This window comes from Varanus komodoensis, unplaced genomic scaffold (assembly GCF_004798865.1).
Source record: "Varanus komodoensis strain SLA01 unplaced genomic scaffold, ASM479886v1 scaffold143, whole genome shotgun sequence".
NCBI classification, from domain to species: domain Eukaryota; kingdom Metazoa; phylum Chordata; class Lepidosauria; order Squamata; family Varanidae; genus Varanus; species Varanus komodoensis.
The window spans coordinates 137,928-154,642 of NW_025335417.1; the positions used below are offsets into that span (position 1 = coordinate 137,928).

General features: G+C 41.6%; 1 protein-coding gene across 4 annotated transcripts in view; it reads right to left on the reverse strand.

Moving 5' to 3' along the window:
- Positions 1-6,306: 6,306 nt before the first annotated feature.
- Positions 6,307-16,715, reverse strand: part of LOC123020196 (cholesterol transporter ABCA5-like) — a 62,398-nt gene continuing 51,989 nt past the window's right edge. For all 4 annotated transcript variants that reach the window (XM_044423628.1, XM_044423627.1, XM_044423629.1 and 1 more), the window contains 3 exons: positions 8,786-8,865; positions 8,125-8,180; positions 6,307-7,785 (listed from right to left, as the gene is read on the reverse strand). In XM_044423628.1, the coding sequence (XP_044279563.1) occupies positions 7,681-7,785; positions 8,125-8,180; positions 8,786-8,865 (241 nt within the window). In that variant the 3' untranslated portion in view covers positions 6,307-7,680. The remainder of the gene's footprint in view (positions 7,786-8,124; positions 8,181-8,785; positions 8,866-16,715) is intronic.

Below are 16,715 nucleotides of genomic sequence, written 5' to 3' on the forward strand. Positions count from 1 at the left end.
TGTGTGGGGTTCCAGTGGGGCTGGTGCAGAGACTGCTGCCCCTCCTCATCTGGCAGTTTGAATGGTAAAGAAGCACAAAAACAGGAGGGATGGAGGAAGGACGCCTGAGCAGGCATTCTGCTGCCACCCTATCTCATATGGTGCAATGCTAAGCAGGAGCCCCCACGAATGGGGCTGAGCCCTAATGAGAAACCTGAGAGCACAGCTAGCCCTGGAGGTGGAGAGGGAGACCACCACGACAGCCATGTCACAGTGGACAGTGTCCCGAGTTGGCACACTGACTTTTGTCTGCCTGTGACCTGTGACTCCTCTTCATGTACCGACCCATCTTGAAACAGCAGAGGCTTTTTAACTGGGGTGCTTAGGAAGTCTTGCCCCACTGTCCCATCCTGTTTGCCAAGCCTACATTGCAGACCTCATGGCCTCAAGATCTGGCCTAACTTCTTTTAAAACTCCCCCCACCCCACACACTCTTTTTTGGCAATATAACAAAAAGCCGAAAAGGGGGGGGGGTGCTCACATAAAGCATTGTAATACCCTCAAGCCTCCCCTGTGACTTAGGGGAAAATGAGGGTGAAAGAAAACAAAGAGGAGTGGGGAGATGATGTAAGGTGTAGCCTAATTTTTACACTTTTCTGTATCTTTTCCCATCTGTGGCTACTGCAAACACCATGCAACTCCTTGCCAAAGCCCCCCACCTGCCCACCCACCACCTATAAAGTTCCCCCTGGCCAGCCAAAGCCAGCTGCTCACTCACAAAGCCCGGATCTGCCAGCCCACCCACCCTCCACTCTGGACTTGTCCTCTTACTCACCTGGCGAGACCTTGCTGCCAAAGCAGTGCACATTTTGAAAAGCAAATGTAAAACCTGGCCAATGAGAGCACAAGAATGAAATGAAGACTGAATTGTGACCTCTTTGTCCATGCCCCTCCAAAGGCAGAATCCAGCTGGTTCGAATCATTGCCATTCATAAGAGAAGTGTGGGCATATAAAAATGCTACATTTAAATAGGACAGAAGGCCCACAGTCTGGATCATGGTGCTTCCTTTGCTCAGCAGGGCCAGCCAGGAAGGCAGGGAGGAGGGCTGTGGTGGCAGCTGTGGCAGGGTCAGAGGAAAGAGCCGTCTGAACTTCCCAGCCCGCCCAGGCCAACTTCTGATGCTGGCATGGTGAGCGAAGCAGTAAGGGAGCCACAGCAGGAAAAGTGGCAACACAGTCTGGTGACTGAAGCACCAAGGACAGCTCCCAGTGAGGTTAAACGAATACCTGCCTCATTATGTGCATCTGCCATCTGATAATCCTGAACTCTGCCCCTTTGCTGGAAGGATGGAGATTCTGAAAGGGCCAACCCCCTGACTTGCAAATGAGATCTTTGCCTCTTTTCAGTGTCCTTCCTGGTATATTCCCTGAGCTCTGCCTCTTTTCCCTCCTTCACCATTGTTGTTGTTGTTAGTCGCGAAGTCATGTCCGACCCATCGCGACCCCATGGACAACATTCCTCCAGGTCTTCCTGTCCTCCACCATCCCCCGGAGTCCACTTAAGCTCACGCCGACTGCTTCAGTGACTCCATCCAGCCACCTCATCCTCTGCCGTCCCCTTCTTCTTTTGCCTTCAATTGATCCCAGCATTAGGCTCTTCTCCAGGGAGTCCTTCCTTCTCATTAGGTGGCCAAAGTATTTGAGTTTCATCTTCAGTATCTGGCCTTCTAAAGAGCAGTCAGGGTTGATCTCCTCTAGGACTGACCAGTTTGATCGCCTTGCAGTCCACGGGACTTGCAGGAGTCTCCTCCAGCACCACAATTCAAAGGCCTCAATCCTTTTGCACTCAGCCTTCCTTATGGTCCAGCTTTCACAGCCATACATTGCAGCTGGGAAAACCATAGCCTTGACTATATGCACTTTTGTTGGCAGGGTGATGTCTCTGCTTTTTAGTATGCTGTCTAGATTTGCCATAGCTTTCCTCCCCAGGAGCAAGCGTCTTTTATTTCTTGGCTGCAGTCCCCATCTTCGGTGATCTTGGACCCCAGGAAAATAAGATCTGTCACTACCTCCATTTCTTTCCCCATCTATTTGCCAGGAAGTGAGAGGACCGGATGCCATGATCTTAGTTTTCTTAATGTTGAGTTTCAAGCCAACTTTTGCGCTCTCCTCCTTGACCCACATCAAGGGGCTCTTTAGTTCCTCTTCACTTTCTGCCATGAGAGTGGTATCATCTGCATATCTGAGGTTGTTGATATTTCTCCCAGCAATCTTAATTCCAACTGGTGATTCATCTAGCCCTGCCTTTCTCATGATGTGCTCTGCATATAAGTTAAACAGGCAGGGTGAGAGCATACAGCCTTGCCGAACTCCTTTCTCAATTTTGAACCAATCAGTGATTCTGTGTCCAGTTCTCACTGTTGCTTCTTGACCCACATATAGGTTTCTCAAGAGACAAATAAGATGGTCAGGTACTCCCATCTCTTTAAGAACTTGCCACAATTTGTTGTGATCCACACAATCAAAGGCTTTAGCATAGTCAATGAAGCAGAAGTAGATGTTTTTCTGGAACTCCCTAGCTTTCTCCATGATCCAGCGTATGTTGGCAATTTGATCTCTAGTTCCTCTCCCTCTTTGAAATCCTGCCTGTACTTCTGGTAGTTCTCGGTCCACATACTGCTGGAGCCTAACTTGTAGGATTTGGAGCATAACTTTGCTAGCATGTGAAATGAGTGCAATGGTGTGGTAGTTTGAACATTCTTTGGCATTGCCCTTCTTTGGGATGGAAATGTAAACTGCCCTTTTCCAATCGATTGGCCACTGTTGAGTTTTCCAAGTTTCCTGGCATATTGAGTGTAGCACTTTTACTGCATCGTCTTTTAAGATTTTGAATAGCTCAGCTGGAATATTGTCACCTCCACTAGCTTTGTTGTTGCTCAGACGTGCTAAGGCCCAATTGACTTCACATTCCAGGATGTCTGGCTCGAGGTCAGTGACCACTCCATTGTGGTTATGAGGGACGTTAAGCTCTTTATGGTATAGTTCTTCTGTGTAATCTGGCCACCTCTTCTTAATCTCTTCTTCCTCTGTTAGGTCCCTGTCATTTTGGTCCTTTATCATGCCCAGCTTTGCATGAAATGTTCCTTTCATATCTCCAATTTTCTTGAAGAGATCTCTGGTCCTCCCTATTCTATTGTTTTCTTCTATTTCTTTGCACTGCTCATTTAAGAATGCATTCTTATCTCTTCTAGCTATTCTCTGGAATTCTGCATTCAGTTGGGTGTATCTTTCCTCTTCCCCCTTGCCTTTCGCTTCCCTTCTTTCCTCAGCTATTTGTAAAGCTTCCTCAGGCAGCCATTTTGCTTTCTTGCATTTCTTTTTCTTTGGGATGGTTTTAGTTGCTGCCTCTTGTACAATGTTCCAAACCTCCAAGTTCTTCAGGCACTCTGTCTATCAAATCTAATTCCTTACATCTATTTGTAACCTCTATTGTATATTCATCAGGGATATGATTTAGGTCATACCATTAAGCAGCAGTAAAGCTGCAATCCAGCCAGCTCCAGAGATTATGTGGCCCATAGGCTGTGCATTCCTGTTCTGCAAGATACCAAAGGAAGGCACACTGCCTCTGTCAAACACCCTTTACATGCTAGTCTAAATATGCTGTATTTTATTTGTAAAGGATGGTATCTGAGTCAACAGCACACTATTTCTTTTACTTTATACGCAAAGTAGTGGGAAGTACAGCTCTTCTTTTCAAGCTTTGTAGTTGGTTCTGTGCTTTAAAATTACAGCATAGTATTTGCAATGGTGAACAAGTATGCTGTATCTGAAAATGGAATGTTTTCATTTGGAAACGTTCTTTTCATGGAAAGTTTATGCAAGTGGGTGAAGGCCACATTCAGCACTATGCAATATCCATGGATTGTATCAAGTTTTAGTCTTACTCAGCTCCCATTCCTTTTAATGAATCTACTTTAAGTAGGGCTAATTTTAGGAACTCCATGCTGGGTCAGAAGCATCTGTGAACAAAGTTCGCATGCACTGCTGGATCGCTGTGTCCAGACCAACAAGCTGCTGTCTGGTGTCTTCTACTTTATGCAAACTATGTATATACTTGTTTTTGACAACACCGTTTTTTTTTTTCCTGAGGAGCAGCCTTTTCCCCTGTTGTGGCCTTGGCCTTGAGTGAGCTCCCAACTCAGATTTAGAGGCATGATCTGGCCAAATCTGCTGTTGCTAAACAGACAACTGAAGCACACAGCTAGGTCCACATACTGAACCTCACAGCTGTGAGCCTGCAGAACTCAAGCCAAGCTCCTCGTACGTGTTCTCCATGCCCAGTTCCTCCAGGAACAGGGCATCACTTGCCGCGCAACATTTCCGTAATGGTGAAGGCAGCAATTCCAAGCAGGGACCTGAGAGACATAGCTGGGCCTGCTTCTAGGCTGGGGTTTGTGCTTTCCGGGAGCCACTCCTGGACCTTCGTCATGCATTCTGTTCCCACAGTAGCCAACCAGATGCCTGCAGGAAACCCACACAGGGGACGCGAGGGCAACAGCAAGTCATATTGAAAAGTGTGCTGCCCGATACGAGAGGCAAAACATAGCCACAGTGACTGGTAGCCATGGATGCCATTATCATCTTTGAATTTAATTTCTTTCTACGTAAGAATGCTGGTGGCTATTGCTGCAGCTCAAGGTAGTGAAGGCCATAGTTAAGGTATATACTCTGTGAAGAAGCACTTCATTTTATCTGCTCTCCTATCATTCAGCTTCATCACTGACAACAAGTACTAATCCCACTGGGATTAGTAAAACTCTCCCTATCCACTTTCTCCACGTCATGCATAATTTCACACACCTTTATCATACCTCTGCTTAAATGTCTTTTCTCAAAGATACTAAGGCCTGCATGTTGTAAGCATTCCTTATAGGGAAGTAGCCCGACTCTCAATCATTTGGGTTGTCCTTTTTGGCAGTTTCCAGCTCTGCAATATTATTTTTAAGGTGCAATGACCGCACCCAGCCACTGTACTCCAAGTCTGAGCACATCAGTTGTTAGGCATGATTGTCTTGAAAGTTTCATCTTCAGTTCCTTGCCTTTTGATGCCCAACATGGAAATTTCCCTTTTCCTAGCAATCGCTGCCAGCTCAGACCCCTTGAGTTTTGATGTAAAGTCATAATTTGTTGCTCCAAGGTGCATCACTTCTCATTTGCTTATTGCATTTGCCGTTTTAATGTCCATTTCACCAGTTTGGGGATATCCTTTTTCTGGCTCTTCCCTGTCTCTTTTTGTCCTAAACATCTACTACTGCCTCTATCTCATTGCGTTCCCTACATTCCAGACCATTGGTGAGCAAGTTAAAAAGCACTGATCCCAGTATGGATCCTTGTGGGGTGGCAGTGGGGTGAGGGGGAAGCCCATTCATAGTTCTTAATTACTTCCCTACTTTGGACTGAGACAATTACAAGGCATCCAGATTTTGCTGAAGCAATATGCTCCTATGGGGCTGCTTGAAATGCTGCTGCCCTGGTTGGATATGCCACTGAGCCTATGGGCTCCTGCTTGAGGTCAAAATTAGACCATGTGGTCGGAAGGATGAGGCCTGTATTCAGCCCCGTTCTACTTTCAACATGATAAAAGTTGCTGAACAGGTAACAGGAGCCATCTGTTGAACTGTTTGGAACATATCTTTTATCAAAGCTGTTCTTTGCCACATTTGAGGGGAATGATGAATGGTTTGAGTACTGGAGAACATCATCCAAAAGACATGCACCATGTGGTGAGTGTGTTTCAAATCTCAGTGAAACATGCAGAGATAAATATTAGCATGTTCAGCTCTAGCTTTTTTCTTATATGCTTTGTATATTTGTCTGAAGTTTGCATAACTGCATCTTTATTAAATCAAAACTTTGTATGTAGTTTGAAGAACACACTATCTACTTTGCACAACACACTTATTTGATATATTTTTCATTTTGGTTACCAAATAGGTTAGCAATAGATTTTCATTTTGAAGCATAAAAAGGATGCAAAATAATAAAGCACTATGGTTACATGTTCCTTCTTTTACTGAATGAATTCAATTTCACTTTTAGAAAATGGACAAGCATGAGATATCCTGAGCATGAAAATCTTGCAAAAGCAACAGCCTTCACACAACACAAGTAACCTGAATGTGTTTACCAAGTCTGAGATTTTAAGGCAATGGTGTTTTGGATGAGAGAAATGTTCATTTGTTCCTTATGCACCAAACTTTTCACAACTTTGCCTAATGTGTCTGTGGTGGATTTAGTAATGTCTATGATAACACGATTGCCAGTTTTTCCTTTTTAGAGGCTTTATTCTTTAAAGTAAGTCATAACTGATAACGTGCAAATACAACTGTGCCAAACATAAACCTTTATTCATTAGATTTTCTTTATTCCAGTGATAATGGAATAGAATCATTATTGTTTTGCCATAGTTATCATCGTCACAACAATGATAAGTACAAGGCTACAGTTTCACTGTCAAGGAAAGACCTTGAAAACTGAAGACAGAAAAGTCAGCTTGCCAAACATGGGGTTGATTCTGAATGTTCAAATTCAACAAAAAAATAACCAAGATAATGCAATGCTTTAACATGCTATGTGCTTCGTAAGGAATGTACAAGGAGATTTTTTTCATTTGGTTTTCACAATTTGCATTTGTAAAAGTGAAACGTATTTATTTGTGCAAACCATTTAAATATACCTGTGCATGCAGTATAGGCTTCTGTGCAACTTGCAACAATGACACAACTTAGACTTACCATTCAAAAACAAACAATATAGTTGCCTGATGCTACACTGTACATACAAGGACATATATCTGGGCTTTGTCGAATGACAAGCAATAGAGTAATTCAGAGTGATTTAAAGTGCAAGTACAATGCATTTTTTTACTATTCAAGTGAAAAAATTCTTACCAATGCCACAAAGTGTTCTTTCAAGTTAGCCTAGATCTGTGAGGCAATATAAAAGTAGGTCACCCTCCCTATTTCCTCCTGCCCTTGTCTTTTGTCTTGTATATTTAAAGTTACTGGCTAGTTTTGCAAGCCTGCATGTGTGGCTGAATTACATATTAGCAAACTAGTGTATGCATGCTAGTTCTGCGAAGGAAAGGGCTACTGTTGAAGGAGTTCAAAGGGCAATTTGAGGGATGTGGGTGTAAGTTTTGGATAATGATTGGTGTCATTTCTCCACATTTAAACAAAAGCTTATAACAACCTTAAGGATAAAAAATACATCAAACTTCATAAAATGCAATATGTATAAAGGGCTTAGAATCAGATATTTAACCACTTGTTCTAATAATGTGGATGTCAACTACTGTATTGTTGATGCGCTTCGGTATATGACTTTCTGGAAATTGTACATCCCACCCTCCAAATAAATCCTATGTTGACTTACTTCTGTCACTGCTACCGAACAATTTCTCCTAAAAGGATAATTATGATGTTGATGTATGTAAGGCAAATAAGGTGAATGGAAGTAATTTTGCATTTTTACAAAAGGGAATCAGTATTGTTTATACTCTGAATTGCTTGGGAATACGCTTCTAGTTCATAGTGGTCAGTGCACACACTCTGAAGAATACAAACCAAACTAACAGAAACAATTAATTTGCAAAATCCTGAAGAATGACATTGTTAAATTCTACAACGTGGAACAGATCAGAAAACAACTCTCTCTCCCTGGGCTCGCTCCCACCACAGTGTGCTGTTTAATGTTCCGAAACTGTCTTCCTCTTCTTGCTCTTTGGCAAGTTCCACAAATACCTAAAAAGAGTAAGAATTTCATGAATACATGAAATTACAGCGACATGTGAATTCTGCTGAACTGTGGGCAAAGAGGAAGGCCAAGTTAGTACAATGTTCCAAATCTCCACAGCGGGATAATGACTGAGAATGTTAAGTTACAAATCTTTTGTGTACTTAGAAAGCTATTTTTAAAAAGTCTGTAGCACGAATGGGAGCTGTAAGTCACTTCTAGTTCTGACAGTGTATTCTCAAATGACAAGTTGTTTTATTTAAACCACATGTAAATATAAATGTGAAAACCATGAAAACTATTCTTTGTAAGATTGCACAATTTTTAGAAAAGTCTCATTAAATTACCTGTTCAAGTGTTGCTTGAGAGAAACTGTACTCTTCAATATTAAAGGCATGTTTTGCTGTTAAAACATTAGAAAGAAGAAATGCTTACTCCTCAGTGATAGTTAAGCATCAAAATAGAAAAATGTATTTTAATATAAAAGTGCACTTTAAAAGGACGTATTATTCCTTCTGCTGCCAGGAATAGCAAATTAGTCTGCAGCTTGCAGGCACGGTGATGTGCACACAGAGCTTGTGACATTCTCCGACACGCATGCACAAAGGTCTATCAGAGGTGTATGAACCCAGCTGTCCTATAACATTGTTGGGACTGGGAACCCCACCAGGTATGCAAAACAGTAGGAACCTTTGGAATTCTTTAATATTTAAGGATGATAGAGTTAGTCAAACTGAATTGTGAGGAAATGGCAAACTGATTTCTCATTTCTCTTCCACCTAATATTAGAGGACTTCACTGTGCTTGTGAAAACAGGCCTGGGAGGCTAAGCTAGACAATGAGGCAAATTTTATTTATATATATGATGATTTTATGGGATGATATGATGATGTGGGTAGGCACTGACAGGGTGATTTCAGAATGAAATCAAGGAATTTGGATGGATACCTGAGAATCAGACAGTGGAAACTTCACCAAAACAGTTTACTCCGCAAATTGCTACCTTACCTTCCTCCAGTTTAGAAAAAGACAATGCAAGCGACTGGACATCTTCCTTTGGAATTTTATATGCCAAAATTGAGGCAAAACTGCAACACAAAATAGACAAGAGCACATGTCACAACAATGACAATCGCAGGTGGCTTCAGAAAGACATTTTGTTACACTGACATCTTGCAGTTGCTCTCTACAAGTATTTTGGTTCTGACTAGATGTTTTATCTGTTCCAACTTATTTTTGTTTTATCTGTTCCAACTTTATCAACTTATTTCTAAGGAGGTATTTAAGGAGACATTCAAATATTAAAAATTACCAGTTGAAATAATAAGAGAATTGAGGCGCTACATGATACTCAAAAGAAAGATGTTACAAAGCAGCAAGTACAATCTACAGAAATGCCAGTTGTTCCTATCAATGATTTTAAAAACTATTCCTTGATTCATTCTTATTCCAGCATACTTTCTTTTTTATTCTATACCTTTTAACTAGTTAAAGTGTACAAAGATGTAAATTCTTGCACACTTGGCAGTCGTATTCCTAACCACTCTTTACCTTCTGACCTAATTTGTTTGTTATCAGCAGCATAACCAATTGCTTTCTGTATCTCACCCAGGATCAAAAACTAGAACAGTGCTTTATGATCACAAGAAGGTAGTAGGGAAGTAACAGTCTTCCTGTAAACAGCATTTTTTTCATGAAAATGCTGTATCTGAAGATGAACAAAGTTTAGCTGAGATAACTCTGTATCTAGTTTAGGAGCAATACAGATAAAATGGCAGAATGTGGGCATAAACTTAGGCCAAGACGAGTTTTAAAACTTAAAAAGATCTTTTAGAAATGATGTAGAAAAAAAATGATGTCTATGACATCGTTAGAACATTAGTGTAAATTTTAGAGGTGATGCTGATAGAAGTCAGACTGCTTTCACAACAAACCACTCAATGACTCTTGTGTATGACAATTTCTACTGACTGTGTCAACACAGTGAATGAAGGCAAACTCCTGCGGCTTGTTCTTAATTTCCTAAAGTCATTTATATTGTTGTTACCAGGCTTTGTGGATTTATATTTTATTTGCATATTATACTTTTATAGTATTTAATTATTTTGCTTGATTTTATTTTTTGGTATAATGTATTGTAAACACTATTGGTTACCATCAGTTAGTCCTACTCAGAGTAGACTCATGTAAATCAATGGAACATCAGTTAGGCTAACACTGGATGTAACTTGGTGTGGATAAAGACATTAGAGATGTTTTTTCTACATAGCAGTTTTATACTTATTAGTTTGCTGAGAAATTTATGTTTGACCTAAAATGTAAATTGTGTGAAAGCTTATTTATTGAGAACATCTGAGGCAACTGTTGCCTAAAATAGGGGGTTCAGATTTTAAAAAATAATATAAAATAATACCCCTCATGGTAATAAAACCAAATTTGAAAATTAAGTTAAGCTTAACCTTAAAAAAAACTTAGAAAAAAAGAAAAGGAAAAAAGGACAACTGTACTGAAGTGTCTGCTAAAGAATTGTATATATGCTTTCTGGTGCCAGGTCAAGACCCTTTTATTTACCCAGTATTTTAAAGTTTAAAAATTTTAATTATGTTTTTATTCCAGTTATGGGTTATTAGTGTTATTAGTACAATTACTGTTTGGGCTATTTGAGATTTATACTTTTGTATTTACTGAATTATTCTTGTAAGCCATCCAGAGATGTGTAGTGATTGGAGGGGTTAGAAATACCCCAAATAAATAAACAAACAAACAAATAAAATGGCAACAGAATAGCCAATTCAACTGAGAGAAAGATGAAGTTCAACTTCTACTCTCAGCCATAACAGAGTGTATGTTGGAAATCACTGCAGGAAAATAGGCACTAAAAGTCCAGTCCATTGTGGTTACTTTTCAAAAGTGAAAAGAGCAAGTCATGCAACTGCTTAGAATGAAAAAGAAAATATTAGTCCAGCTTTTTCTTTTGACATGCAGTTTAAATTGCCTATAAATGGAATACAGTTGGCAAAAATAAGAGGGCAAGGTCTTTCTATACCAATAAATACCAGATGATATGGACAAATATTTAGACAAAAACCAATTTAATGCACAGAGATGCTACATTTTTACCCCAAGAACAGAGACTCGTGCTTCTCCATAAGAGGCATTTACTGAGATGACCTTCTTCTACCAGGGGAAAACTGCATACTTTACACAGAGCTTTTCCCCTGGGTTTGCATTTCTCTCCCTTTCTATATACTGCATTAACCAAAGCAGAAGGCAGTGCTGCCATACAGCTGTAGTAAAGCATTCTTGAGACTCTCAATGGAGTTTTTATTCTGGCTTGCCCCAGTTTAACATTTGATACTGCACCTGCTTCACTCTTAAAGAAAAAGCCCATGTGAAAGGCTATATAACACAGTAGAGGTTTGGGGGGGGGGAACAATGCCATGGACAGGTTCCACAGCCTTCTATGAGGAAATGCTCCTTAGGGCACAATAAATTCTTGCAGAGAAGCCCTTTCTTACAAAATACATATAGGGGCAAATAAATGAGAGCAGAACATAATACATTAAGGTATTGTCTTAATTTAAGAGTATGAATTTTGTAGACACTGCCAACAGTATTTTTCAAGAATGGAATACTTGGCAATCAGAAGGGATGCAGATGACTGAAGAAATATTCTGTCGATATCTATTTATGGTATAGAAAAAACAATAGGTTTGGGACAGGGAGGAGTAATCTGCCCTCTGGACATTACAGTGCCTCAGGATGGAATAAAGGGAAAGATCACCTTGGCTAAATCAAAACGAAGCCCCATGAGCCTAAATAAAGTTCCAATCTGAGAAATATTAGGCAAGTGCAAAAATTTGTGAGAAAAAGGAAGGGTCACGCTTTCTTTTTAAATAACGATATATACTGTATTAATACTAGAACAGACATAGTGTTCTACATATGAATAATTTTTCTTAAATGCATCACAATCTAATTCTTGGCAGTCCTTTGAATATAAAACAAGTAACTGCTAGACTGTGCATTCATCCTTATTTATTACCAATATCCATTAGCTACCCTGTAACTAAAAGCTTTGAGGACGACCAGGAATAAAAGCAAGATATGATTCATGCTAAACATCAGAAACAGTACAATAAGCCATAAATTAAAAAGACTGAAGGTTAAGAACAGGCCTCAGAACTAAACGTGAAAAGGCAAAATTAAAACACAGCGGTGTGGGTGAGGTCTACTTAACAGACCATGAGTGACATCTACTGTCATCTTTAGAAAAGTGCAAAGAAAGTGAAAATGAATTTGTTATTTTTTCTTTTTTCCATGCGATATAAACCTCTTGAAGGGTTAAAAATTCTCAGGTTTCACAAATTAGAAAGATGAGAGTGGGTGGATGGGTTTACTATTTCCGGACGAGAAAGAGAACCAAGTTTTCCAGGGACATACACACAGTTTATGCATTGTATTGCCTTGCACTGCATTGACATACATACATACATACATACATACATACATACATACATACATACATACATACTCCAGGCAGATGTTCTCCTGTATTCCGAAGGTATCTAAGTCAAAGACCTTATGTGGTGGGAAAGGTTAGAATCTGTGGGACAGAAACCACCAAATCTAAAGTCCTGCTGGGCTTATAGAAGCAAGGCTGGTGCACTTTTTCCACTGTTACTGGGGTATGTTAATGGAAGTTGGGACCTCACATGGTTATTTAATTGCCCCTGAAAATGCCTTGTTTGGGCTCTTATTGCCATCACAAGACTGAAGGTGGGTAAGCAATGGCAGGAGAAATTTCAGCCACTACATTAAGAAAGCAACAGACGCTGCACTTCCATCTCTGTCTACAGAGAGAGAGGAGGGAGGAGTGGAGGGAGGGAGAGGTCTGTTTTATCCTATGGATCCTGGAACACCCTCCTATGGACAGTAAGACTTCGGAGTTCCAATCTATTTTGGGATTTTGACCCATTTGAATCAAGAGGCACAGCAAGCCTTGATAATTAGATTACAAGCTCTTGTTCATTCTAGTTATATGGCATGTTTGGAATGTTTAACCAAACGGAACTGTTCTAATAAAAGGGGATTATTGTATATAACTCATTTTGCCCTTCTGAAAAAAAAAAGTCTGAACTTACTACAAGGGTTCAGGGTGATATTAACAGCTGGTGTCAGCTACATGCCACAGGAACAATCTTATGTGTCCTGAGAAGGCTGCTGATGGACATGGCGGATTGTCCCTCTGCTAGTGCAGGGCCTTCCTGGCTGGCTGCAGGTCTGCCACTGTGGCTGTCGCACGGGTGGCCATGTACAGTTGACAAGGGGGCAGTTTGTGGTGTGTGTCGGGGTAACTAAAGACCCATAGATTTCCACGATTCATTGATGCTCCTACACACCATCAGACAAAGCAGAAAACGACTCCAGCCCACAACCGGGCATAATGTGCTTGCTCACACTGGAGGTAAACGGGGGATTTGGCCCCTACAAGAGGAGGCAGTGCTAAGGAAATGGTGGAGCTCCTGCCATGGATTTTCTGTTGCCCTTTCCCACTGGATCAGCCTTTTACAATTAACAGCACTCCCTGGTGCTGCAAGGGCCTGCCATGAGGCAGCTAGGGGGCCTGGTGGCTCAGGAGGACCCCAAAAGGAACCCAACAGGCTGTGAGGTGGGTTGCTCCTTCTCTTGCCTGTTCCTGGGGGCTGTTTCTCTTGTCCCGCTGCTGCCAAAGCAAAATGCCACTGCCATGGCTGGCTAAGGCTGCAGCCCCATGATGTGGCATTTCACATTAAAGCCTTCTGGTGGGTAAGTGTGAGCAGCAGCAAGCGAAGCCAATCAAATGCTACCTTTGTGGTGTGCAGCAAGCATAATGTGGCATGGTTCATGGATGCTTATGAATGCTTAATCTTTAAGGTGCCACAATACTCTTTTGTCTACATGTTCTCCCCATACCTTTAACGTCAGCATATGGTTTTATGTAATCTCAGTGCTTCTCGGTACTGAAGACAAACTGAAGCTGTAGATTTTAAAAGTGATACCCCCATTGAGAGAGGTGAATGCTACCCAGAGTGCTACCAAGTTTGAGGAAGTCCCAGGCACCGTGCTTTCTGGGGGTTCTCATCCACCTGGCCAGCTTCTCCCTACAGCCAGCCCAGAGTCTGTATGGTGGTAGCCAGCGAGTTGAGGCTGTAGCCCTGTGGCACCTCATTTCAAAGTAAAGCCTTTACTTTGCAAAGTCTGATCAGCAGAAAACTGACCCCTTCACACGCTGCCTTTGTGAGTACTCAACTAATCACATAACCAGAATAGTGACAGGCTGTTTCCTGCCTATTTGGGTCTAATAGATGTGCTCATTATGAAGAAAAACTCATTGAATGGTCACAAAAAAGGGAAATGGACTGAAACCTTCAAGCTTGCAAAGCCAGAAATTAAAATTATACATATTTTTGCCTAGGAGCAAATAAATCTGGTGTTTGTTGCATTGTTAAATGAAACATGGTGGCATATAGGTTAGCCCAAACGGCATCACAAAAGTATGTAAACAAATATAAATATACAATCTAAGAAAAAATGAAAGTCAGGGTATCTTAGGTAGCAATCTTTTATAATGTCTAACTTTGGAATTACCTAATCCTTCAAGGTTCCTAAAGCGTTATAAATATGATATGAACATTATCATGAAGTTGAACAAAGACAAAGTAGAGAGCTCTGTCTTGCTAGCAGGAGTCAGCAGAATATGCCTTTACTAACAAATGATCTCAGAGTACACCCTTGTCACCAATGACCTTTTCAATGCCTTGCTTTTGCGGCAAAACAGATGTTTGCAGGTTGTGGGTCGTATGAATCAATGAGGTCATTATGAAGTTACTTCTTTACAGTATTGTTCATGGTTGAGACATCACACACAAGCTTCTAAATATTATTTTCAATGTATTATATCCCATCAAGTTCATTTAGGGCCTGCTATCAGATTTATGTATATGGTTAAAAAAATCCTTCTATTCCTCAACTCTTACTGTCATTGATTTGCAAATATACTGGTTTCTGCTGATGTATGTAGAGGGTTTATTTAATAACTCACTCAGTCTTAGACTACTAAAGTCACTGTGATCAATTCTGTATCCTTAACAGGCCTGGGACTTCTAGGGGTCCTGGAAGTCCACCAATGCTATATTTTTATTTATTTATTTATTTTTATTTAAAACATTTCTATGCTGCCCCATTCGCCGAAGCCTCAGGGCGGCTCACAACATAAAATTAAAATATAATACATTCAAAATATAAAACAAATTAACAATATAAAATAAGTCACCCTGGCCAGATAAAATAAGCAAATAATATTAACAATTAAAATGACATTTAAATAAAAAGGTCTGCGCCTGGCGCCGAAAAACAAATAACGACGGCGCCAGGCAGACCTCTCTGGGGAGCGCATTCCATAGATTGGGCGCCACTGCAGAGAAAGCTGTCCTCCGAATACCTACCCTCCTAATTTCTTTCACGGAGGGTTCCCGGAGAAGGGCCTCTCCCGCAGATCTCAAGGGGCGGGCGGGCGGGCAGGCATATATGGATGTAAGCGCTCCTTCAGGTAACCAGGACCCAAGCCGTTTAGGGCTTTATAGGTCATCACCAACACCTTGAATTGGGCCCGGACTTCAATGGGAAGCCAGTGAAGCTGACGGAGGACTGGAGTCATGTGAACATAATGCCCAGTCCCCGTCAGCAGCCTGGCAGCTCTATTTTGAACCAATTGAAGTATCCGGACCGTCTTCAAGGGTAGCCCCACGTAGAGCGCGTTACAGAAGTCAAGGCAGGAAGTCATCAGCGCATGTGTCACTGTCGCCAGGCAGTCGTATTCCAGGTAGGGGCAAGCTGATGGATCAGCCGAAGCTGAAGGAAAGTGCTCCTCGCCACTGCTGTCATCTGAGCTTCCAATGAAAGCTCCGGGTCGAGGAGCACTCCCAGGCTGCGGACCTTGTCCCTAAGAGGGAGTGCAACCCCATTCAGGACTAAGTTCAATTCACCCTCTCCGAAGCCTGATCCGCCAACCAACAGGACCTCCGTCTTGTCTGGATTGAGCTTCAGTTTATTGGCCCTCATCCAGCCCATTACCTCAGCCAGGCACCGGTTCAGCACAGCCACTGCCTCACCTGGATTGGTGGAAAACGACAGGTAGAGCTGGGTATCATCAGCGTACTGATGATTCCGCAGCCCACACCTCCTGATGACCTCTCCCAGCGGTTTCATGTAGATGTTAAACAGCAAAGGGGACAAAATGGACCCCTGCGGTACTCCATGGCATAGCTGTCATGGTGCAGAGCCATAGTCCCCTATATCCTATGCTGTCTGACTAAGCAGCAAAGATGGGACTTAACTTTTAAAATGCTGCTTTCTTTCATCTACAAAATAATGGATGTGGAAGGAAGGAATGTGGTGTCAAAAGGCTTTTATAGAGAAAGTTTCTGAAAGCTCACAAACCTTTTAGAGAGAAAACTTGAGGCATATAACTCATCAAGGATTTGTACACATTGGTTTGAATCACTTCTCTGGAACTGGTTCAGGGATGACCCCCCCCAAAAAAAAATGGTTTTATGTGATTGGCCAAATTCCATTTCAACTAAGCTCTTGGGGGGGGGGGGGAATTCCAGGATACACAAGTCTGAAGACAAAAAAGGTGAGGCCAAGGGCAAGGTACACAGCCAAAATACCAGCATATTTTAGCACACACCTTCTTCTGCCAATAACTGGGTCATTCCATTTTTCTAAACAGAGGAAAAATGGCACTGGAAACTGGAGGTTGGGGTACGGACTAGGCTATTGTGGGTAGGCTGCAGGACCACACTGGGACTTCAGAGGGACCTGAGGTTCTGAGCTCCGACTTGCAAACATCTTTGGAAGCTTTGCCTGTTTCTAGTAGGAGCAACAGTTGCTATAG